General features: G+C 36.3%; 1 protein-coding gene across 3 annotated transcripts in view; it reads right to left on the bottom strand.

Moving 5' to 3' along the window:
- Nucleotides 1-5,929: 5,929 nt before the first annotated feature.
- The window catches only part of cdh19 (cadherin 19, type 2), a 28,424-nt gene continuing 10,437 nt past the window's right edge, over nt 5,930-23,916 (bottom strand). The window contains exons 6-13 of one of the 3 annotated variants that reach the window (XM_055020987.1): nt 23,188-23,378; nt 19,009-19,262; nt 17,355-17,491; nt 16,104-16,225; nt 15,686-15,803; nt 11,740-11,988; nt 7,799-7,837; nt 7,121-7,180 (exon numbers count right to left, since the gene is read on the bottom strand). In XM_055020987.1, coding sequence (XP_054876962.1) covers nt 7,824-7,837; nt 11,740-11,988; nt 15,686-15,803; nt 16,104-16,225; nt 17,355-17,491; nt 19,009-19,262; nt 23,188-23,378 — 1,085 coding nt within the window. In that variant the 3' untranslated portion in view covers nt 7,121-7,180; nt 7,799-7,823. Of the gene's footprint in view, nt 7,181-7,798; nt 7,838-11,739; nt 11,989-15,685; nt 15,804-16,103; nt 16,226-17,354; nt 17,492-19,008; nt 19,263-23,187; nt 23,379-23,916 lie in introns of all 3 variants that reach the window. The other 2 variants (XM_055020988.1, XM_055020986.1) reach the window with 2 other exon arrangements.

Here is a 23,916-nt window from a genome sequence, read left to right as displayed (position 1 = left end):
TGTTTGACAAAACCTTGCGAAAATGAAGAGTGAGTTTGAGTACCGTTCAAAATCTAGATGTAGTGGAAGGGTATAAATATCCTTCCACTACAACTGCAACACAATAAGGTGACTTTTGAAATAATTGTCCATAAAAGTAGAAATGTCATGCTGCCCATCTGCTTTGTTCTCAGTTCCTAATCTATCGTGTACTATTTGAAGAGTAAAAGCCAACACTTTGATATTGTGTGACTTTCGATTTGCAAGTTTGAAACTATTAATCCAGGCAAGATAAAAAAAGAAAATCAGAAGTAGAGAGAAGCTACCCTTTTTCACTCGTGAGCAGAGGAAGTTTGAGAGCATGAAGAACATTTCAGACCGGAAAGGAGGTTTGAACAAACATCATCAAACGTGAGAGAAGAAGCAGAGGGCAGTGCGATATCTGAATAAAAACAAAGAATCCTGTTCTTAAATTAAAAACGATACACTCTTGAATTATAAGTATTTTAATTAATTTATTTATTTTACTGTGAGATCAAACTCTCTCACACATGCTGAGAGTAAACAATCTGATTAAATGTGAACCCTTGTAGGATACGTGGAGGATTCCTGCTGGTGTCACTTACATTACAGTAGAGGCTGGAAGTTGTTCACTGCTGATGACTCTTATGTTTATTCATACTAATCATCACGCCTTGCTTTGGTCGTGCTTGACATCTCTATGTTAATTTAATAAATAGAACTCATACCTTAATACATATTTATACATCTACTTAGTCTCAGGTGGACCCAACCACTTGTTTTCTGCTCTCTGTCCTGTTCAGTGCTATTAAAAGGTTGGAGGGTTTTTATTCTCATCAGGATTGAACACTGTGAATGAATTGCATCTGTTAGTTAGAGCAACAAAACAAACAAACCAACAAACTACATACAATACTAACTGATTCCACTGAGTGAATGACACTGCATTTGTGAAAATTATGCAAGTAAATTTCAGGACAATTTAAAGCGTAGTGATTACATGAACACAAAAGTTAATTCTTAATGGTGCTGGTCACTATTTGGCTGCATTTGACCTAAAAATACATAAAAATGTGCAGACCTCATCCAAAAGCTCACACAGCGTTTTATGTAAACTGTTTCAGTGCTGAGACTTTTTATTTGCTTAGGTGAGCTCATTTCGGACCAGATATGCAAAAATGTTCAGGAACTTGTCATTTTTAATCTGGAGAATGAAATTGTCTTTGAGCTGTTTCTCATGGAGTTCTTGCTGGAAACTCCCAAGATCTAATATTTTCACAAATCTTCAGTATAACCTTCAGATTCAGCACCCATTGCGATCCATACAGTAATTTTTTAACACAACCAGTGTTGTAAAATTCTAAATTTTTCCTCAGATTTTAATCCTTATATGTTATAATTATGTTCACATTACCAAACTGAATGTGAATCATTTGCTTCCACTTCAGAAGCTTAAGGCATACATGCAACTAATGAAAGAAGGAATGGCTCTCGAAATCCTTTCAGGCATCTTTTCAATCATCTCACTGTCTGCCTAATGAGAGTCCCTCTTAAAGACCCTCCAGTGTGCATTGTGGCGCTGTGTGATGAGTTCGGCTCTGGGTTTGGAAAAAGAGAGCTGAATATCAAACCTGTGCAAAGATAGAGACAGTTGACAGAGTGAAATTCTTCACGTTGCCATAATGGTTATAATTACACAAAGAAAAGGGCTGTTAGGTTAAATTACCCGTAATATTCACCGTGGATAATGGCAGAAATTCAGAAGGTTAAATGACACCAGTAGCCGAACCCCTTTTGACATCAAGGTACAATTGAAAAGGAAATTATAACTGAGCTTTTACAGGCAAGTCCAAAGCATGCTAGATGGTGAAGATTGGTTTGAAAAGACTTTTAAAAGGCCTTTAGAAGCTATTGTGAGGTGATGATTTAGTCTAAAAAGCACTGGCCGGTTAGATTGTTTCCAACATTGGAAGCTATTTGAAACCCACTTTGAGTTCCGGGGATGTCTGGAAATTGTCCTGCTGAGTCCTGCACCTACTCATACAAGAAACCACAGTGGGAAACATTGAATAAATCCTTGCAATTAGTTGTTTCCATTGCCTTTTTCTTTCTTATTTCATGTTCTTTCTTCAAAACAGACTTGTGCATGATTGTTTTGTTTTTTTATATATTCCTTCAGTGGATATTATATTCTCTCTGGTTCAATCCCTGACCTTCACAGCCAGCAAACCACCCAATTAGTGTATGGGCAGGTGAAGAGGGCTGGCCCTGATCACCACGCAATTACCTCGAGCCATCCTATGAGCAACCACCTACACAGCTGCATGTGGTGTTTGTCTAATGACCATGAAGAAAGAGGGGAAAAAAATCTGGTGTTATTCTGTATAGCTTTTTTACTATACTTGGTTCCCAGTAGTTGCATTTCCTTTATACATCTTAAATCAACTTGTGGCACACTTTCACTTCTCTCTCAACCTTAATTTGCAAGAAGTTATAAAGTAAGTCGCCTCTCTTCCCTCTTGATTGCTGGGTGTTCAAAATGAGTGGTTTGATGGGCTCTCAGATTGGCACATCACACTGCATATTGCATTTTGAAGATTTGATATTTGTTGTATGTACTGAAAAAAAAAACACATTTGAGACATGACTCAGTAAAAATAGTGAAAATATCCAGAGATTTTACAGAACTTGTGAAAACCAGAAAGCCAAAGAACGATCAAGAAAAATAAGACAAACTTACATTTGTTGCATTTACCTGCAGCAATTGTTTCCCAACAATTGTTGGGAAACAATTGTGTCCCTCAACAGAGGGATACAGTCCTCCTTTGACATTTAACAGAGGACTGTATCCCAGCATATGGGTAATTGAACAAAGGGAATAAAGGTTGAAAAGGATGAACAAACAACATATAAAACATGATGTGAAGCCCATTTAAGAGATTAAGGAAATATTCACAAGGTGTGGAGTGTGGCTAGAGTCAGTCCTTCAAGAGCCACCACACACATGGATGCAGGACATTGGTTTCAATTTTACATCCCTTGTATTAGACCAGTCCTAAATTACAGACAGAGGAAAAAGAGCCTTGCCTCAACTACGGAGGAAAAAAAAAACATTGTCCAAAGTCCTCTCTTAGGATTACAGAAAATGTGCATTTCATTTGAAAGTCAAGATCCCAGAATCCGAAGAAAAAGTGGAGAAGTACAGAATTCAAGTAACTTGAGGTTTGATGGAAAGTTTCCATGGTCAGTGCTTCTTCAGGAGCTAAGTCATGCTGGAGTTGGTCAACCCTAACATATTTGATCCAGTTTTAAGACAGCCATCTGTCAATGTATGTTTGATCCCTTCATGCTTCTGAATGCAGACAAGCTTTGTATTTCTGTTTTCATTTTCAAGTAGGACTTTGCACCTGCCCACATAGCCAAAAGTACCAATGGCTGCTTTAATGACTACTTATCACTGTGATTGATTAGCCAGGAAAACCACATAAAGAAAACAAGTTATGGTCAAAAGGAAGAGGTCATTATTAAAGCAACCTGAGCGTCCTTAACACTTCAGCAAAAGCTCAGGATTGCCTCCACTGATGCAGCAGTTCCTGCAAAAGGTGCCCCCACCAACTAGCGACAACATATAATGTACATTACATGAACGTACTTTACAGTAAACTTTCAATTCTGTTATGAAAACATGTTAATATACTTTGTATGATATTGCAATTTTATGAGAAACTGATTTTTTTTTATTAGTCATAAGTCATAAAATATAAATGAAAAGAAATAAATGTTTGAAATGTACCACACTTTGAATGTAGTCAATCTAGTCACTCTTAAATAAATTGCCATTTCTGTGATATTCTTATTAATTTAGGTGGAAGAAATGAAAAATGAGTTGTTCTAAGCTTCTTAGAGTAATACCTTTTAGCAATATTGAAAGTGCAATGTCATAAGGAGATGAAGAAAAGAAAAGTGTGAGTGACATTATGTTTTATTCATCTTATAAAAACCAGAAATAGTTTTGAGAAATAGGCTTCTCAACAGCCTATTTTTTTCAGTTCCAGCAAGGAGTGTATTTTCCTGCAGATCATGTACAGTAAAGCTAAAATGCACTCCCTCCTTCGTGCAAAGAAGTCAGGGAAAAAAGCTACAGACTTATAACTCAAAGATAAGTTAAGAATCTTAAAATTGGTCCCAAGAGTTGGTGGAAAGCAGCAGAGCTAGATAAGCTGGACTAACTGATTGTAAGTAACTATTCGAATTTGTTTCTAACTAAAAAAGTGTTTATGGTTTAACGTCTTAACTGACATGAGGACACAGATGTCCTTGTCAAACTTATGTCTGGTGTGTAAGAGTTTTGGGGGATTGGTGAACTACTTCCTTCAGGAATGCTTCTTTGCTCGGACATAATTGTGATCTACAGCTGTAAGGTTACGGGGCATATGGCCAACATAGACAAACATCTCAGCTAAAACTGTGAAAAAAAAAAGGTGAAAAGGTGAGCTTTTTTTAAGTTAAAGAAGTTGCGAACAAACTATAAGGACTATCTTTACATAGCTTCATTTTAGTCTTACCAATTCTTCAGAAGCTAAGACTAAAATAAAGCTAACTTTATACATCTAAACTTAGATGTATAATGGACATCTGTACAGCTCTGTGGCTTTTGCTGAGGGATAAAAAGGATAAAATGTCTAGAAATTCCTACAAAGTCTGTTGAACTTTATTTCTAATACATCAGATTCACAACAAGTGTTAAATGGTATCTCTAAACCATCAAATCTTGAAAATGAACAGGAACGATGCTGTGACAAATTATTAGTTTATGTCTGTGCAAACTAATCTATCAAGCTTATACTAACTCATTTTCAAAATTTTCAATTCAACCAGTCACTTTTTGTTTTTTAGTTTATGGAATAAATATTATTTTGTATTTGGATAAAGTTTGCACAATTTTATGATCAGTTGGGAATGTGAAATTCACAACTGAATTTGTTTCTCCTAAAAACAAACAATAGAACAATAGAAGAAGAAAGCAGTTTGAAATGAGAGTGGAGAAGTGAAGATGGAGAAAAGGGGGACTACTTGGGATATGAATTAGAAAAGGGTAAAACAGAAGCACGCTGTGGACTAAGCCATTGATATAATATAATTATAATTTGAGAGCTTTTTGGTAGATTCAGATCCAGCTTTATTCAAGTCCCAAAAGGCCATTTAATGTTACAGCAGGTATGTATATAAGAAGTAGGGAAAAATCTATAAGCGATAAGAAAATAATAGATATATGAGCATGCTTTTTATTTCCTCTAATCCCTTTTTGCATTATCTCATTGGAATAATATTTACTACTAAATGATACACAATCCCAGTTAAACAGGCTGAAATTCTGTATTAGGTAATAAATATAACATTTAAAAGAAGTAAAGAACACAGAGGACAGCTACCAAAATGGATTGGACATGTGAAGCTTGCCAGCAGTAGCTGTTTTTATATAAGGCTTGATATTATCTTCACAGCAATGGTTTGACATTTTAAAAAGTACACTTTGTCATTGTGCAAACTGTCAAGATGAAGAAAAAAAAAAAAGAAACCTGCAGCCTTAAAAGCCCTAACAGTAGAGAGAAGTCAGACTGAAATCTAACATTAAAAAAAAACTACAAGAAACATTGGTACAAATATTTACCCTACATGATTTTTTTTTTCACATTTTACAAGCACGATGTATTTTATTTAGGTTTCATTCAGATACTATGTGACAAACCAACCCAAGGCCCCAGAAACACGGCTTGCAATTTCTTTTAAATAAAAACCTCAACTGCGGGTCAAACGTTTGTATCCACCTTCACTCTTAAAAAAAATACCGTATTTTCCAGATTATAAGTCTCTCCGGAGTAAAAGTCGCACCAGCCATAAAACGCATGATAAAGAAAGAATGTATAAGTCGCATTTTTGGGGGAAATTTATTTGATAAAATCCAACACCAAGAAGAGACATGTCATCTTGAAAGGTAATTTAAAACAAAAATAGAATAGAGGCAACAACAGGCTGAATAATTGTACGGTATGCTAATGTTACATGACGCATAACAAACTGAGAATGTGGCTGGTATGTTAACATAACATATTAAGAGTTATTCAGATTACTATAGCATAAATAACATGCTAACAAGTTTACCAAACCATCTGTGTCACTCCAAATCACTAAATATTAATTTTCGGTGTCGCTTGTAAACAACTCCGCTAACTCCGGAGGTAGCTTCTGCCACACACATTATCAACACAGGCCCAGAGCGCCCTCTTGCGGTTTAACATGTGATAAGATATAATAATGTGTTAATAATTTCACACATAAATCGCTCCGGAGTATAAGTTGCACCCCTGGCCAAACTATCAAAAAAACTGCAACTTATAGTCCGGAAAATATGGTACGCTGATAAAACATTTGAAAGTCATGGATCATTTTTCATAATCTTCAAAATCGAATGTTGAATTACTTTGAGCTGACCTAAAACATTAAGTCTGGATAAAATGTGAAAAATATTCAATGAGTGTGAATATGTCTATGATAAATCATCATTGTCTGTTTGATCAAAGCCTATTGGACACAAACTGTCCTGGTCTTTCTACCCTTTAACAATTGTCATCAATATATAAAAGGTGGGGAAAAAAAAAAGAAAGCATTCTTTAGAAGAATGTGTCCTCCTCTGTTCCTCCATACCAAGGGGTAAGTCTTACTGCATAAGGCCTGGAGTTACACACAGGTTTCTCAGGTTCAAATTCCAAACAGGAGTCCAATGAGCTCAAAGACCCTGAGGACGACCCTGACCCTTCGTAAGCATAAGTCCGAAGGCAATCAAATGGTGGGACATAAGGATCCTGATCGGCTTCTGCCAGCCTGTCCAGGATAAACTGCCTGAATACCTCGTCCTCCGGCCCAATGAGGTGTGACTCTCGGAGCGACATCCTTATGCTGGCCCTGATTTCCTCCCTTCGCAGTTTCCTGTCCCTCCTCCTCGGATGAGGGCGTAGTGGGACAGGATGTTGGGAGTAGTCCAGAGCGGCTCCCCTCTCTCCGTAGTAAAGCACCTTCTGAGAAAAGGTCTCAGGCAGCTCCAACTCCTTCACCTCCAGATCCATCCCCTCCTGTTGCTTACGCCTGTACCTCCTCACAATCAGCATTAGAACCGACAGCGCTGCAGACAAAACACAGTGCGAGATCATTATAGTTAAACACCGGGGCATGAGCTTAGCGAGAAGAAGAAAAACCTAAAAAAGACACAACATACGGTGCCTGATGGAGCATGCATGAAAATAATAGCAGCCAGATTTGTTTTCCTGCAACATGTTTTCCTGCAAATATGGAACAAAGAAAAACATTGGTAATATCTTACTTTTTTACTTCACTTCAAATATAAAGAATAAATTCCTTTATTCGCTCCATGTGGCACAGCATACTGAAAGAACGTTTATCTTCTTCTCCTGCTATTTTAACAGGCTCTTGTTCTCTGAGAAGTGTTAGCATAGCGGGTTTTGTCATTAATCTTTCATGTGATGGGCAAAGGGAGGACACAAAGCAGCTAAGGTCATAATAAAGCTCTTCACTATGCACACCCATCAGTGTCCCAGGATGGTATTGGTACTGATGTATTGCAACCAATACACTCATTACCTGGCATCATTGCACTGCACGCTCTAGCATTGTAATCGTGTGTTAAAGGCACATGGGTGAGTTAAAAAAAAAAAAAAAGAGGTGGCTTCAACAATGAAAGCGGAAATTTGTTAATGAAAACCCTGCTGTTTCATGTACTTGCCAAATGGTTGTCAGGTGGAAGTGCTTTAGTTCACATCTGCTGGAAAAGAGGGACTTTATGAAAACAACATTTCAGAAAAACATGACTTAATCTTTTTTTATGCTAGCAGTTTTATTTTCTTTTAAAGTGCTTTATGGTTTGTTTACCAATGAGATGCCTCGAAAATGTGTAGTTTAGACTCTTCTATCACTTATCTATGTCACCATGTAACACATTACCTTACTGCTGGCCCAGCAGCTATCATACACCCTCTGACAAAGAACTAGCTGTCATCTCTTTGCAAAAGGTGCTTCTGCTTAGTAGAAAATGTCTGAGCCTTAGAGCAAAGCAGATGTTCTGGTAATAGTGACAGAACCGAACATGAACTCCTAGAATAGAGAGAGCTCTTCATATAATGGATTATGTGGGGGTTTTAATCTGCTGCCACCCAATCATATTAATGTTTGGAACTGTTACCAGCCGACATCAAACAAAACTAATTTTCAAAGTGAAGTGGATTTCAGACAACCCAGTTCAAATGTGGGTTGTCTACATTTGAACTGTCACCTTTTGATTGCATGTTCTTTTCTATAAATAAATGCAATCAAATGGTTGGATACATCAAAATTATTTTAACTTGTTTCAACCCGAGGTGAGAACAAAATTAAAAAAAAAAAGATCTACTAAGATGTATAAAGAGTGCACACACTAAATCTCATATTTTGGTGAAGCATCTTCTCATTTAATTAGTTTTCTTTAGTTCACAACCAGAATTAATCATAGTGAGTGTTATCAACCTGATTTGAGGCTCAGCTGTCCAAGAAAAGGATTTTTATGACATTTGATCTTTTGCAACCTTTAGGTAAAGCTGCAACTTACAAAGACACAACAAAAAAACCCAAACAAACAAAGGATTTCAATTTGCCAAGATGTCCGTCAGCAAAAGACTATGAAAAAGTTTCCACATTATACATCTGTTTCATGGCAGTGAACAAGGGTATCATTAATATTAGAAGTAGAAGGAGCATTGCAGAACCTATAAATATCAAATATTTCTCAACATTTTCTGGAACCAAACTTGGTCTTCATCACCAAAACTCAGTAACACGCAACAGATCGGAAATATCTGTCTAAGTTTTAGATTTCTACACAATATGAAAAATCACTTGCTGTGGTACAGGGCAAAGACTTTAATTATGTTGTCTGAATTCAGGTTCTGGGAAATTTTTTGCCAGGTCGCTGTTTAAATTGTTCTTGTTGCTGTTCCTCAGGGGGTTTGTTGTTTGTTTTTTTCTCCAGTAAGAAAAACAAGAGAAGCTGCAGCTCACTAACAAGAAGGGTAATAGATGCAGATATGAACATATACAAGTATAAAACATGCATCTACGAAATGCCAGATAACATACAAAAATCCCAGTGAGTTGTTGCTGATATTTCCTTTCCAGTATCTGACAAACCTGATGGAGCTCTGCCTCATAGCTCTCTACCCTGACTACATAGTGTTGCAATACGTATAAGCAGAATACATTGTTCGTCCAAACTTTGCAGAAACGACTCTGTAGAGCAAACAGACACAATCTGTCTGCCTGCATGTCACCAAGAACTCCAATACTAGTATCACTAAGTCAGTTCATTGTCATCTGAAACTTGGGTGGGGAAAACCTTTTCATTTTCTTGCAAGCTCTACTACTCACTTATGAGGTCATGGATTCATCATCATTTCCTATTCTCTGAAGTTTTACTATTGTTGTTAATTCTTAACCGATTATAGAATCGGTTTAATTAAAATTATTAACTAAAGCAGGGTGCCACATGGCTCAGTGGTAGGACATGCAGGCACCATATTCAGAGGCTACGGTTCATAGCGCTGCTGTCCCTGGTTTGATTAGTGGAACCAAATGTACTTGTTGCTGCGTGTCCTTTTCTCTATATGTCCCTCTTCCTCTCTAGCTTTATTGAATAAAGGCCACTGGTACAGCAAAAACCTTCAATAAAAATAATCACAATCCAATTTTAAAAAAACATCCAGTGGATCACTAGTATTTGCAGGGATTGGGTCCACAGCCGCCAGAGAAAGACTAAAATGCACAAATTCTTAGAACCCCTCATTGAGAAACATTTATTTTATTATCTCAAATGTCAAATATACCTTAAAATGCATTAATATGGACAGTGGTATTAACTAGCTTAAATCTCCTGTCTTCCTCATCTCCACTCTGGAAGGTCCAGCCAATCAGTGGAAGAGTATCCTCGGATTGGCTACTCTGCAAATGCCAGCCAATAGCGTGTCAAGTAGCATTGTACCGATGTATTTCAGTTCCCCACGCTGCATTTTCCTTAAAGTATTTTAGATATCCTTTATGAAAAAATATTCTACAATCAGGCAGATAGAAAGATCAAAAGACCTGAAAGATTTTCCAACATGTACTGGTACTGTCCTCCATATGTCTGGAATAAATACTGAAGCAGCAGCGCTTTTATTCCAAAGAAATCCTCTGAGTCTACAATCACCCAAACGTCATTGGGGGACGTGCTGCTGTCTGATGAAACCAGACTTCAACTTCCAAATGAGTATTTTTGGCTCATCTTAATCACTAAAAGAGCGACATACCTAAAGTGTTGGTATCATCATCCTCTAGATTAGTGTGTCTTCAGATCAAACTAGATTTTCTCAAGGTAATTTCAGTTCTGATCAAAAAAATGTTTGTTGCTCAAAAGCTGGTACAATGTGTGTCTTAAGGATGTGTACAGTTACATGACAGGGTAATTACTTCTTTTTTTAATTTTTAAGTTTTTCAAATGATTTATCATTGTTCATTTTTTCATGGCACAAAAAAGCTGACATTTTATGAGGGAATGGTATACATAAAGCGGTAGGATCACAACTGTGTTCGCAGATGGAATGGAGTTAATCATGGTGTCTCAAATAATTGAGAGATTTTTTTATTTTTTTTGATTCATGCCCAGTCTGTCAGTCTGTTCCCAAATGTTTAAACAGCTTTCAACATGGCAACTGATCACAACAGACTGTTTCTTCATCTGATCCATTATCATCTCCACATCTACATCTTTCTTCCCACAGATTATAAGCCAATTAATGGTTTTCATTCCTTAAAAACAGATGCAGGCAGTTTCACCCTTTGCCAGTTTATGCCTTTTAGTCATTTGAGATCTAAATTGTTCAACTACCAGACAGAACCACTTAAACAATAACACTGTGTCAAGGTCACTTGGTGACACGATCTGTCATTATGGCATATAATTGATTCTCAAACTATTTGTAGGTCTTTCAGGCTTTTCTATGACATCATATTAATATGTAATGGTTTATTTGAATGGGTATATTAAGATTCAAGAAACACTGCTGACCTTAATAATTCTGCTAAAATTAACCTGGGTAGAAGTCTCAAGGTTGTCTTTTTTTTTTTTTTAATTGAAATTGCTACTTCAATATTAAACTTTAAAATTTTTCTACAAATTTCCCACAGTGGTTGCAATTTTCTGAAATGCACACATTTTGAGAATGCTGTTGAGCACAGGGGGAGCCCATGAAGAAACCTTACATTTTAAGACACAAATGTGTGCTCACACATTTCAATTAATTGTTACTATTTTAACACTTCTGATGAGCTTATATTTATCTCATTAATAAACAGATTTAAAAAGGTGAAAATGGTAAACAAACGGCAACAAGATTAGATATGAAAAATTTGTAAAAGCACAGAAAACAAGGCAGGCAGAAGAGCTGAGTAAAATCCACAATCTTGTCTATTCAGTAATCAGTCAAAAAGTAAATGAAAACCTGATTCTCAAATGAAAACAATGCAAAACTGGACCTCCTGGATATTCATGTGAGAGATCTCCTGCCTGACACAGTGGTAACTTTATTGCTACATGACTTCCAGAACAGTGAACAGTAAAAAAATTGCCAGGAAATCATCTTCTTGTCTATTCACACTTACCAGTGAGAGTGACCAGGCAGACTAAAATCCCTATTAAGGTTTGCATGCTGACCCCGGAGAGAGCGAGCGCCTCGACACCGGCGGTCGGACAATGGCCGGCTGGGAGGCAGCTGCAGACGCCAATGGTCAACGTGGTGGTGCTGGAGAGGGCCGGGGTGCCGCTGTCGGTCACCACCACAGGAAGTAGGTACTGAGTCTGATCTTTACGTGTGAAAGTGCTCCTGCGCGCCACAATGCCTGCCGTGTTATCTGGAACGATGTCAAGAGTGAAAGACAATTTTTCGTAAGTGCTCTTCCATGTATGGGAACCTAAAAAAGAGGATCACAAGTAAGTGGGAGAACCTAAGATGACTTATAATTTGAAGTCAGATTTTTCTTAAAAATCAATGCAAAGATTAAAAGAAAAATAAGTTTTCATTGCATTTCTTCTATTTAATTTGACCAATGAACAATAACTGACATAAAATAAGACGTGGCATATAGTAATGCGTTTTCTGTAATGTTCATTTTCTTGATTCATTATTCATCTGCCTGTCACTGTCTGGATGACTGTCTGGTGCTCGCATGGCTAATCACCAATTCACTGCACCATTGTATATTTCATTATAGCTTATTTAATAAGTTTAAAAGTACTTCATGTTCCACTGACTCTTTTCTATTCTTACTGTCTCTATTTATTGTAAACCTTTTGAAACAGTTACAGTTCTCTGACTAACAAAGCAAAAATGTTCATTTACTGTCTCGAGCAAAGCACAAAACAAGAAAACTACTCATCTTAAGACACTCAAAGATTTTTGCATGTGAACAATATTACGAGTGCTGCAGTCGTTGAGTTATATAAAGCTAAGCTAACAAACAAATCTGTCTTTTAAGGAATCAAATGTCAATCATAAAAGTCTGTCTGAAGAACTTTTTTTTCAATTCCTAATGAATAATTTGGCCTGGTTTATATTATAATCAAAAATACTTTATTATTAATATTAATCATAGCATCTTCTGAAGATTTAATTAAGTAAAAAGAAAACCAAGCACTCAAAGGCTTTCTCTGTAAACTTCTACAACTACAAGGAAAAGGTTTATAATTAAGATATGAAACATTCAGAATTTTAGTTTAACTGCTAAAACTTAAATTCTTCCCAAAATTTCGGGGTCTTTCAGAAGTTTCAAGAAAGGGGTAATCAGGCTTTTTTGATTTCTGACAGTTCAGGTTGAATTGAGAGGGGAGGGGAAAAGAAAAAGATTATTTTTCAGAATCCATACTTCTTAAAATGAGTATATCCACGAGGCGGAGGGGAAAAAAATGTTTTTGCAACTGCTGCACACAAAAACCAAAAGAATATTGCAAAACCTACAATCCAAACAAAAATCTTTATTTTGGTCTCCTTGGTTCAAAGCTAATGGAGTAAAATGTGTGCTTAGTTGTTTTCTGTTAATTATAGATCTTTATTCAATCTATAGAAAGACTAGTCAGAGTGCCTGATCAACCAATCAGAAGTGGATTTTAACAGCATGCAGTTTATGTCACATTACACTTTCAAGGATAAACTATTAGTTTTCTTCAAGACATTCTTTGTCAGGAAAAGTCCAAATTTATTTGTAAGATTATGCCTTATTTTCATAACTTTGGCATATTGGTGAATGAAGGCATCTTTTGAAATTTAATTTCTGACATTTTAGGAGGTTTAATAACTGCCATTTAAAATATTTTTTCAGTTGAGAGAATTCACAAGCAACTTCTTACTTTTGTCTCCCACTTTCAACTCAATGTTTTTCTACTGATGACTTACTGAAATCTTCCTCCACCATTTGAAGAAGCCAGAGACTGAGAAACTCAACAAACTACCAATGACAGATGATCTACTGTATCTGCTGCCTATTTACCATCTTTTCAGTATGTCCAGTTAGACATTATGACATAATACATACTAATATTCAGACAACACTACTTCTTAAAACCATGTGTTTTGAGGACACAAATGTCATTTATGTCAAGTAAAATTAAGATGCTCATGGTATGGACACAGGTTTTCTCGTGGCTAAATGTAAAAGGCAAACACGGATGTGTTGAAGTTAAATGTATATGGAAGCTCATATCCTAGGTGTTTTGTCCATTGTTAGTGGTCCTTTGGTGTTTTCATTGAATGAATTTATGCTCACAAAGGTTTTACAGCCACTGTAAGAAAATGCATACAGACTGATCAAATTTCATACTGGTGGGCAGAGGTGTGCACTGTAGCCTTAAGTCTTCTGCAAGAAATGTCAGGAATGTTCATAATGACATTTCTTCTTCCTAGAAGAATAATTACAGATTTAATTTATGCCAAATGTCCCCCCAAAAAGACCAAGTCACCCAAGAGCTTATTTGCTCATCTTCATGGAGGACTTATTTAAACTGTCACCAGTTTGCTGCCTAGACTGAAGTTGAAACTATAATCAGTTACATTTGAAAGTACTTAGTGAAACACCATGTTTTTTTTTTTATTCAAATCAGATCGTTTAAATGTACATCTGTTGCATGTCTGCAAACACCATGTTTTTTATTTTATTTTTATTCAAATCAGATTGTTTAAATGTACATCTGTTCCACGTCTGCAAACAGCTTAATGTTAGAAAGCTCAGACTGCAAGTAGACATAGAAAAAAAGGGAACAAAAAGAACTAATTTGGCTCTGTCCAAAGAAGAAAAATGTACCTGCAGCTTTTATGCTCTGTTTCCACACAGCTTAGTATATTGTCCATAAAAATGGAGTACCTTGCATCCAGTCTAAGGAAATGTATCCTTTTTTTTTTATAGATGGCTGAAAACTTAATAGGGACTCCTTATTGGAAGCGGGCCAATCTTGTTGCTGTTTTTCCCTGTAGATTCAACAAAATTCAGACTTAGACTCTGTATGTGAATAAGATGAACCACCGAGATTTTAACGTGAAATAAATGAAACCTCCAGGTGTCGTTCCGCCAAACTGTGTTTTACCAGCATGAGCTAACGAGCAGGCAGGAATGTTAAAAGAGCGTTCTTAGGAAATAGAAGCTAAAATGTATTAACTCCCTAAATCTTAATAAATCAACAGCATCCTTATGAAGTCTTGCAACCTGGTGTAGCTGGAGAGGTAAAGTAAATACAAATGAGCCACAAGATCAGTAAGCTGAGCTTGTGGCACCATATTCAAAAAGACTCGAGACTGTAATTGATGTCAAAGGTGGATCATTAATTATTAAACAAAGGCTGTAAGAACTGACATAAATGTGATTTCTATTTTTAATGAATTAGCAAAAATGTGTTTTTTCACCATAATGGGGGAATTGTGTGAATAATTTTGAGGAAATTGATTAAATTAATGCTATTTGGAATAAAGCTGTAACACAATAAAATGTGGAGAAAATGAGGCGCAGTGAATTTCTTCCAGATATACTGTAGAGCTTTGGCCTTCAATAAGACCTTCAGGATTTGCTTTGTGATTCCCTCCACCCCTTTTAAAACCAGAAGTGTTTAATAGCAAAAAATCCAACTTCCATCTGCATTTGAAATGTTGTGCTTATTGAGTATTTTCAAGGATTTGTGTCAGAATCAACATCCTTTAATTTTTGATTAAACTCAATACTCTGAATCCAATGTGGGAACAATTTTGAATGTTTTACCAGGCGAGCAGTCAGCGATTGTCTATTCAGACAAATTATGCATCTCCAAAACTTCTATAAAAAGAATCTGGCTGGATGTTAAATCCAGTCTTCATGCAACTGAAGAGTCCTTGGTGAAACATTATGAAGAAACCGTAGGCTAACAGACACAATCTTGATAAAGCAGCTTTCTAAAATTGCAATAAAACACTAATTACTTGCTATTGTTCAATAGATTAGTTAACTCGAGGACAGTGAATTATCTGGGTTAGCATTACTCCATTACACAATTCTAAAAGTATTATTAGCTGGCTTTTCAATTAAATGTAACCTTGATTATCTCTGATGGTGAAGTTTGGATTGATGCGCTCCTGAGGAACCATGGAGTAGTAGAAGTGGTGCTCCTCCACAGCCTTGTCCGGGTCGATAGCACTGAGAACATGAATGAGCTCAAGAGACACAAAGCGAGCAATCACTAAATCGCAAACATAATATAATACAATGCATTGGGTTTTCGACTACATATTCATTTTCTTTTTGAGAAATAAAAAATAAATGTAATTCAGCTGCAGGTACTTTAATAAGTGCAACTGGTGCACAAATATCAAATGTCATCATCACAGAAAAGAAACCAGAATAAAATGAATATGTTCTTGTGTGACAAAGCATTACACATTATTAAAACACTTTTTGATTATAACATTACTGCAAAGTAAATCCTGAACATGAGTGCATCATAATGTGCATACTTCTCCTGCTTGCGTGCCCTCGCAGATATATGGCTGGTAATCCCTCGCAAGCCTTGGCACGTTGTCGTTTACGTCCAGCACGGTGATGAATACCACCACGGAGGAGGATAAATGGTTTTGCTCTGCAGCAGTGAAGACAGACATCTACTGAAGTCCACTGGGTGCATGTATCACAGATGCTTTGTGAAAGCTGTGTTAAAATAACACTTCAGACTGATAAATGTTTGGTGCTCTTAGAACACGACTGCGCTGCACAATGAGAATTGCTGAGCAGAACCGGAACATAATAATCAATGGATGCAATTGAATGAACTGCAAACTTCACAACGTTTTGCCCTGAATATTAAACAGTATGTGTAGTCAAAAACACTGAATATCACCCTGAGAACATTTAGCTGAAAATGGTGGTGGGGAAGTAGAAAAGAAGATAGTTTGAACCTGTAAAAGCAGCAACAATCCTAAACAGACAGCCAGAACAAGAATGAATGCTTTACATCAAAGAATATTCATGTGTTTGAATGTCCCAGTCAAAGTTCGAACTGAAATCCAATTGTCAATCCAAGGTGATATTAGATAATTAAAGAATATTTTTGTTCTTTATGGAATCTCTGGGGTTTAGGTCTGGCCAGTTTGCTGAATTAAATCAGGATCTACATAAGGTTTGTCAACAGAAAGTATTGTAAGAGTTCCTGATAGACAGATGCTGACTTTGAAATTGAGGTTATTCAATTTTTGACCATAGTTTTTACTTCCACTCCACTTTTCACATTTTTATTTTTTTTATTTCAGTACTCTGTGAAAAAGAAGCTCTATTCAATACATGAAGAATCAGCAGTTTTCTCTTTATTTGATTTAAATGCTTAGGTCATAACACAATTTTACATTCAATTTTGTTCTATTATCGGTCTGTTCAAAACAAGAAACTGAAGTTTGTTTTTTCACAAACTGAAGACAAGCACCAAAATAAAATCTGCAGAAATATTACTTGAAAAATATACACTGAAATAAATCTGTGACTGCTTTATTTTTTTAATCAAATTACAATTAAAACTTTCCAATTCTACCTCAATTTATTAAGTTTGCAAGTTTTTTTTTAAATATACATTCACTCCAAAAATAAAAAAATCTAGTTAGTTGTAACTTTCCTAAGCAAATAATGCAGGAACACATTGATTAGAGGCTTTGAATGGGAATGAAAATAAATGCGCTTCGGCTCTATCAACAATGTCCAAACCAAGAAAACGTCCTTACTGGTTTCCTTGGCTTCAACGCTCATGTTGTGCCAGTCTGCAGTTTCTCGATCCAAAGCCTTCGCGATAGCTATGGTTCCATTGTTTGGGTCTATTTTGAAAGCGTTGGTGGGATCTGTCTTTTTGTCGATTGAGTATCTGGAGGAGAGAGATTCACAGAAATGGCACATTTAACTCGGAAGGTTGGTTTCTGGGCAAAGAATACGTTGCAAAACCGCAGGGAAATTAATTAGACAAACTGCTCATTTTTTTATCTGTTGACAGATATCCAGCAAAGCAAGTACACACACAAGCTACTGAGAGAAAAGTGACAACAAAGTGGTGCGAGGACACAACACCTTCCACTGATAACAGATTTGTTTATGCTTCCAGTCAATATAAATTGATTTTCATTTTTAATTAGCAATCCTTGTTTTTCTCAATGATATGTATGACTGATGATGAGTAATTTATAAAACAAAGAAGAAACATTTAAAAAAGAAAGCATAAAATTTCACAGCATTTTGGATGAGAATGGATAACTTAATTTTTCAGACTTTATTCCTTAACATAATGTTTTTATTTTTATCCATCTATCTAACAATCCATTCATCTCAAGTATTATGAATTATTTTTGAAATAATCTTGTTCAAATTATCCAAAGTATAAGAATGCTCTATGTTTCATCTGAGACAGACAGAGATTAAAAGTAAGGATGTTAGCAAGGATGTTAAGAGAATCCTTGCAGAAAAACCTGTCAAGATGCAACAATCTAAACAAGTCAGAATTTGCTTTCAGACAAGTTTTTGCATGCTTTTTGAATCTTTTCATTGTTCAGAGGCAGGTGAACTCCGTGATTTATTCTTCGATTTAATATGGTTGGTCTGCCCTGTCTATATCATAGTTGAGCTGTCTGAATAATTGTCCAATCAACTTCCAATGTTGTGAGAGAAATTGTTATTTTTTTTCCCCGAGAGCATTGTCTTTAAAATCATCATACATTTAACTCTAATCTGACTTTAAGGTGACATCATTTCTGTGCACTAATTCAAAGAAGGTCTGGACATGGCAAACTTAATCATATTTACTGGAACTCTGGAAACCCCTAAAATGTCAGCCTGAATTTATTAATCAATGAAACACTGTCACCGGAGGGACAATAATAGATGCTGCGCTGAGCGTGATATGCAGCACCTGCCACTCTTAAGCTCTGCTGAGATGGACTACAGGCAGCGCTTGTACGGCTGTCTCCTCTGCAACGTGCCCCACTTGCAAATGACGGCAAATCTCAATTCCATATGCCACCTCGTATGGTGCTTTATTACATTCGCACGTTCTCTGAGACGTCGCTTTGCGATAATACCACTGCAATAGATAGAAAAGCCCGTGAGGTGCGAAGAAAAAAAGAAATGTCATGATTTATTCAGGAGGGCTCATTTCCCACTAAAGTATTATGAGATAAATATGACCATGTTCTGGGTATCCAGAGATCAAGGAGGTAGAAATGGATGCAGCAAACCAGTAAGGCTCTTTGAAATGGAATGAATTTTCACCCTGTGGAGGAAGCTGTCTCCAGGTGTTTCAGTTTGGGTGTCTAACCCGTCATTATCATGCCAGTTGTTGGATGCTGGATGGCAGATGCCCCCAACCCCACACCTCACTCCTGCTCACACTACCTGATGGGATTGTTGACTGTGTCAGTGTCTCTGGCGCCAACGGTGCCAACCACTGTTCCCACTGCTGCATTCTCAGGAATCTTCCACTCATAGAGGGCTGAGAGGAAGACAGGCGGCTCGTCGACATCCTCCACAAAAATCTTCAGCGTCGTCCTGTCGCTGAACTCATCCAGAGGCAAAAACCGAGTGTCTGGGTGGTTGTTAGCTGCCTCTGCCACCATCATGTAGCGTCTCTTGGATTCATAGTCCAGAGGCTGTGAAACAATAATTTTTTTTTAAAAAAATCTAACATTACACAACAATACAGGTCTTTGTTTCAGATCAACTTTTCAATCAAGTTTCCCCGATTAGTGCTTCAGACAATTATTCCACTGGTAGTAAGACTTATGTAATGATATTCAGAAATTGTCAATGAGCTCCAAGCTGTGAGAACACTCTTAAATAATGCTATGCTTTTGAAAAACATTAAGATGCGACTAATAGGAAAACAGCAGGCGAAACATTACCACACGCTCAAAATGGTTCATAAAGTCAATATTTATTTTCCATTTCATGGCGTTTAAGTAGAAATCTCCTGTCTGTCGTGAAAAGCAACAAATTACTTACAGAGTCTGCGCTGAAAAACATTTCTTACTTATTCTATGTTAATTGGAAAAAAATACTTTAGTTCGAACTATATGTAATTATAGGATGACCAGACAAGGCAAGTTGAGTTATACCTTATTTGTCAGAAAAAGTTGTATAGATTATAATGTTTTAAGACATAATTCTACTGTCATTGTCTAGATTCAGCTAATGTAAAAAAATCCCACAATTTTACTATTTTGATTTCTCCATTAATACAATGAATTAAAATCATACGAGAACAAGCTTGCCTCCGCTATATGTCATTGAAAATCAAGGTGACGGATGCAAACAGTCACAGCAGCTACAAACCATCAGAAGAATTAATATTATTCAGGCCCCTAATATATGGGAGCAGCTATCTATGCAATCTTTTGGGAAAATCACAGTCGCACAACTTTTTATGAACCGTGCAATGCTGTGAGAGATCTGGTGGAGTCAGCTGGATATTGCCCAGAAAAAAAAAACAAAAGCAAACCACCGTTCTCCGACTACTACTTCCTGTTGTCTTCTTTGACTTTCTCACTAGTAGTAACATTTGGCCATTGATCACATGACTGATATGATGTGAAAAAGTATTTTCATTGCAGTTTTGCAAAATACATCTATTTCAATATGGCTGAAAAACCACCTCATCCTAGAACAAAATATGTTATCAAAAAACACTGTTTTATGACTTAGTTGTAATAACTTCCATCAAGCTGGATTGATAATTTATTTGTTCATGGGGGAATTTACTTTTGCACATTAAGCCAGGTTGGTTTTTACCTTTACTTATTAAAGTTTTTCACCCTAATTAATAAAGTTATTATATTTTACTTTTTATCTTTTTTTGTCATTTGAGCCTTTTTGCCAGCATGACCTCTTTATTTTAAGCTTCCCTGGGGGCAAACCTTGGAAAATACATGAAGTTAATCTGCGAATTGTGTTTTCTAACTGCAAACAAAATCACAGAGTCACTGCAGGAGAAGATATGAGCAGTAATAGCCTGGTGTTTTCAAAGCTGGACTTAATAGGAACATTTACCAGACACAGTAAAGATGGATGGTTAGAGCAGTGAAAAGAACTATACTGAAGAAAAAAAGGCTGCACACTCTTAAACTCTTTTATATTACTGAACTTTTACAAACACCTGCATTTCCAAGAAAAGACTTCAGCAGTAAAAACTAAGGTTTTCTTCTCCACCACTATATGACAACCATTTGTAAATTTCAGCAGAATGTGAGTTGTAAAATGCAAGGGCAAAAATTTGAAGAGTATGTTCGCCTGAAATAAATGGAAAACTGAACTTAGTCGGTATTATACTGTGCAACGATATAATAACAAAATAATAAAGACTGGACTGTTATACAATAATAATTGCAAAACAAAATACTGCTTTTTTGGATCACACATGCAGATATATCTGTAGATATTAAGTCACATACTTTATGTGTGACTTAATGTGGAAACCAACATATTAGGGTTTTATAAGCAAGTCACACAAGTATTTGAGTTACTTCTAGTCAGGCTTAAAGCTGCAGTAAAGTTTGTTAAAACTGTCATTATGTTGTGAGAGTATGATGTGAGACAAATGGAGGAAGAGAATATGACTGTTTTCAGGTCTGAAATAAGGTTTCAACTGTGAAAAACACAACTTTGTACTTTTGCAAAGAAGTAATTAAAGCAGAAATTAGCAGCGTAATAAACTAAGTTGATCATATCCTTGAATCCACTGCGGAATAAATGTGTTTACAACTGATGAAAGCTCCTAATTCTTGATGCTGAAAAGATTAAAAAAATAACTCCAAACTTTTCAACCAGAAAAAGAGTACACTTAAATGTACCCACGGATTAGATTCTATTTTCTGCTGATCCATACAAAAATGTTATTCTAGCTTTCTAAAGCTGATTAAAAATTAATTCTGATTGAGACAGACTAGGTCAGTCCGATCTGATTGTGGTGTTTACATGACGATCTTCTTACTGCTGATTGGGCTATTAAGCTGATTATAGATAGTCCATGTAAACACAGCTAATGAGAAATGAATCATTGAAGGAATGAAAACATCCTTCCCCAGATCTTTAAATACATCACTATCAATAAAGCATTTAGATCCTTAAAAGTATCTGAATTAAAGTTAGCTTAGAGATTCACATTACTGTGGGATAATATCTGCAGACCTTCATTCGTACTGATTACCCACCGTACAGCCCTTCAAAGAAATACCCAAGGAAAAATTGAATGCATTCTACTTATTAAATATGAATGCATTTTTTCTACTATCTTAAACATTTCAAATGGGTCCAGCTGAATGAACTCATACTTTGCTGCATTTCATCAGTTCAAAAATCAGCTACAATGTGAAACATCTTTGTTGGATCTTGGAGAGGTTTATAGGATGTTGTGGCACTCGAGAGAGTGATGGAGTGAAAGTTTCCTGTTACGTCTCCTTTGAGCATTTACAAAATGTCTGTGGAGCAGTTGTGTTAGTTCATTATCATAATGGCAACATACAGTATGTAGGTCATTGGTGTGGGGATCGGCTGGCAGCAGCAGTAATCTACATGTGTTGGTCAACAGAGGTTTTGAAAGAAGAGTGGCCAAGGCTGGAAACCATCATGCAAATCCCTGCACTTGCTGTGATATTTTAGTGGTGGGCCCAAATAAATCTGTGACAATATACCTGGTGATCAAATTTGGTATTAGTATCAAATACATATATTGTGATCCCAAACCATTATTTTTCCAGGATAATATGTATTTCTACACTACTGGAATACAGAAAGGATATGCAATAGTGAGACATAGATATTAGAGAGCATCCCAGGGCAGATGTAATATAGGTGGTGTCACGGTTGTCTTAACACCTGAACATAGGTTTTCAATTTTAACCCAATAGACACTTGTTTGAACAGTCTTGAAGGTATTACTGTGAGGCAGTCTAAATCCAGGGTAAAGGACAACCAACTATTCAATAAATTTACAGAATGTTTTTTTCTTTATCTTTCTTCAGACAAAGAAGAAAGAAAAATATAATATATTTTATATAAACATATATAAACATATTTTCCATAGGAAGATAACTGGCATAATGTAAATGTATATATTAAGATGCTTAATTTAACCATGGTGGCAATGAAACAGAAATGCTATGACTACAAATATCCACCACTGATTTACAAGAACAGGGCTTCCCCAGTGTATTATAAGCTTGGTGGTTCTTGAGCCTCTAAGTGTTCTCTCTGTCTAGATCAACCTTTTAGTGAATATTTGGGATACTGTCAAGTAGAAGACCAAACAATTCAAATAAGCTAAAAGTTGCTATCAAAGCAACGTGGGCTTCTATTACACCTCAGCAGAACCACAGGCTAATCGCCTCCATTCCAGGCAGGATTAATGCAGCAGCTCAAGAAAAATGAGGCCATATTTCACTCCATGTGTAATTAACCTATAAAATAGATGAATTTCCATCATGAAATGAGTGGCAAAAAGTCTGAAAGGTTTTCATCACATAAAATTCCTTTGAGATCTACATGTAAATGTAAAGCAAATTGCACATATATTATACATACCATTCCCAAAAGAATCACTCCTTCCTGTGTCACTGGGTCTGTTTCAATGGTAAAAGTGGAGCTTTCTTTCAGGTCGTCTTCCAGGCGGTATGTCATTTTGGCGTTACTGCCAATGTCTCCATCTTCTGCCATGATTCTACCCACTGTGGTCCCAATGGCTGCATTTTCAGGCAAAGCAAAAGTGTACACATCTATAAAAAAAAGGAGAGGTGTAGATATGTTTTAGTGTTACTTTATGTCTTTGGAAGTGGAAGTCGGCATATAATGGATTGACCACATTTTATCAAGTCACAACAACAAACTTTGAAGTACTTTAAGGTTTTTATAAGAAAGTCCAAGACAAAATTGCACATGAATGTGAATATTAAAGAAAGTCATGCATAGTTTTCAAATTGTGACACTACCAAGAGGTCCATAAAAAGCAGGAGCAGGAGAAACTGCATTACAGGTGGTTCTCTCTATAAAACTGGCCTTTAGGAAAGACTGACAAAAAACATTGCAGCAAACATGGTAGAGGATGATTTGGGCAGACAAGAAACAGTTTTAATTTCCAGCCTACATGCAAAACACTACACATGGAGAAATTACAAAAAAAGCCAGTTCACCTTGAACATTTTCATAGTGAAATGCGCTGGTGGCAGAATTATTATCTTGTAACACTTTTTTTCAGCATAGACAATCAGGTTTATTATAGTTAGTGGGAAGATTGCTAAATACAGAGCAATGCTA

This window comes from Poeciliopsis prolifica, unplaced genomic scaffold (genome assembly GCF_027474105.1).
Source record: "Poeciliopsis prolifica strain line A6 unplaced genomic scaffold, Auburn_PproV2 SCAFFOLD072, whole genome shotgun sequence".
Taxonomy (NCBI): domain Eukaryota; kingdom Metazoa; phylum Chordata; class Actinopteri; order Cyprinodontiformes; family Poeciliidae; genus Poeciliopsis; species Poeciliopsis prolifica.
Note: the sequence above shows the minus strand (reverse complement) of the source record. Positions and strands in the feature narration are given on the sequence as shown.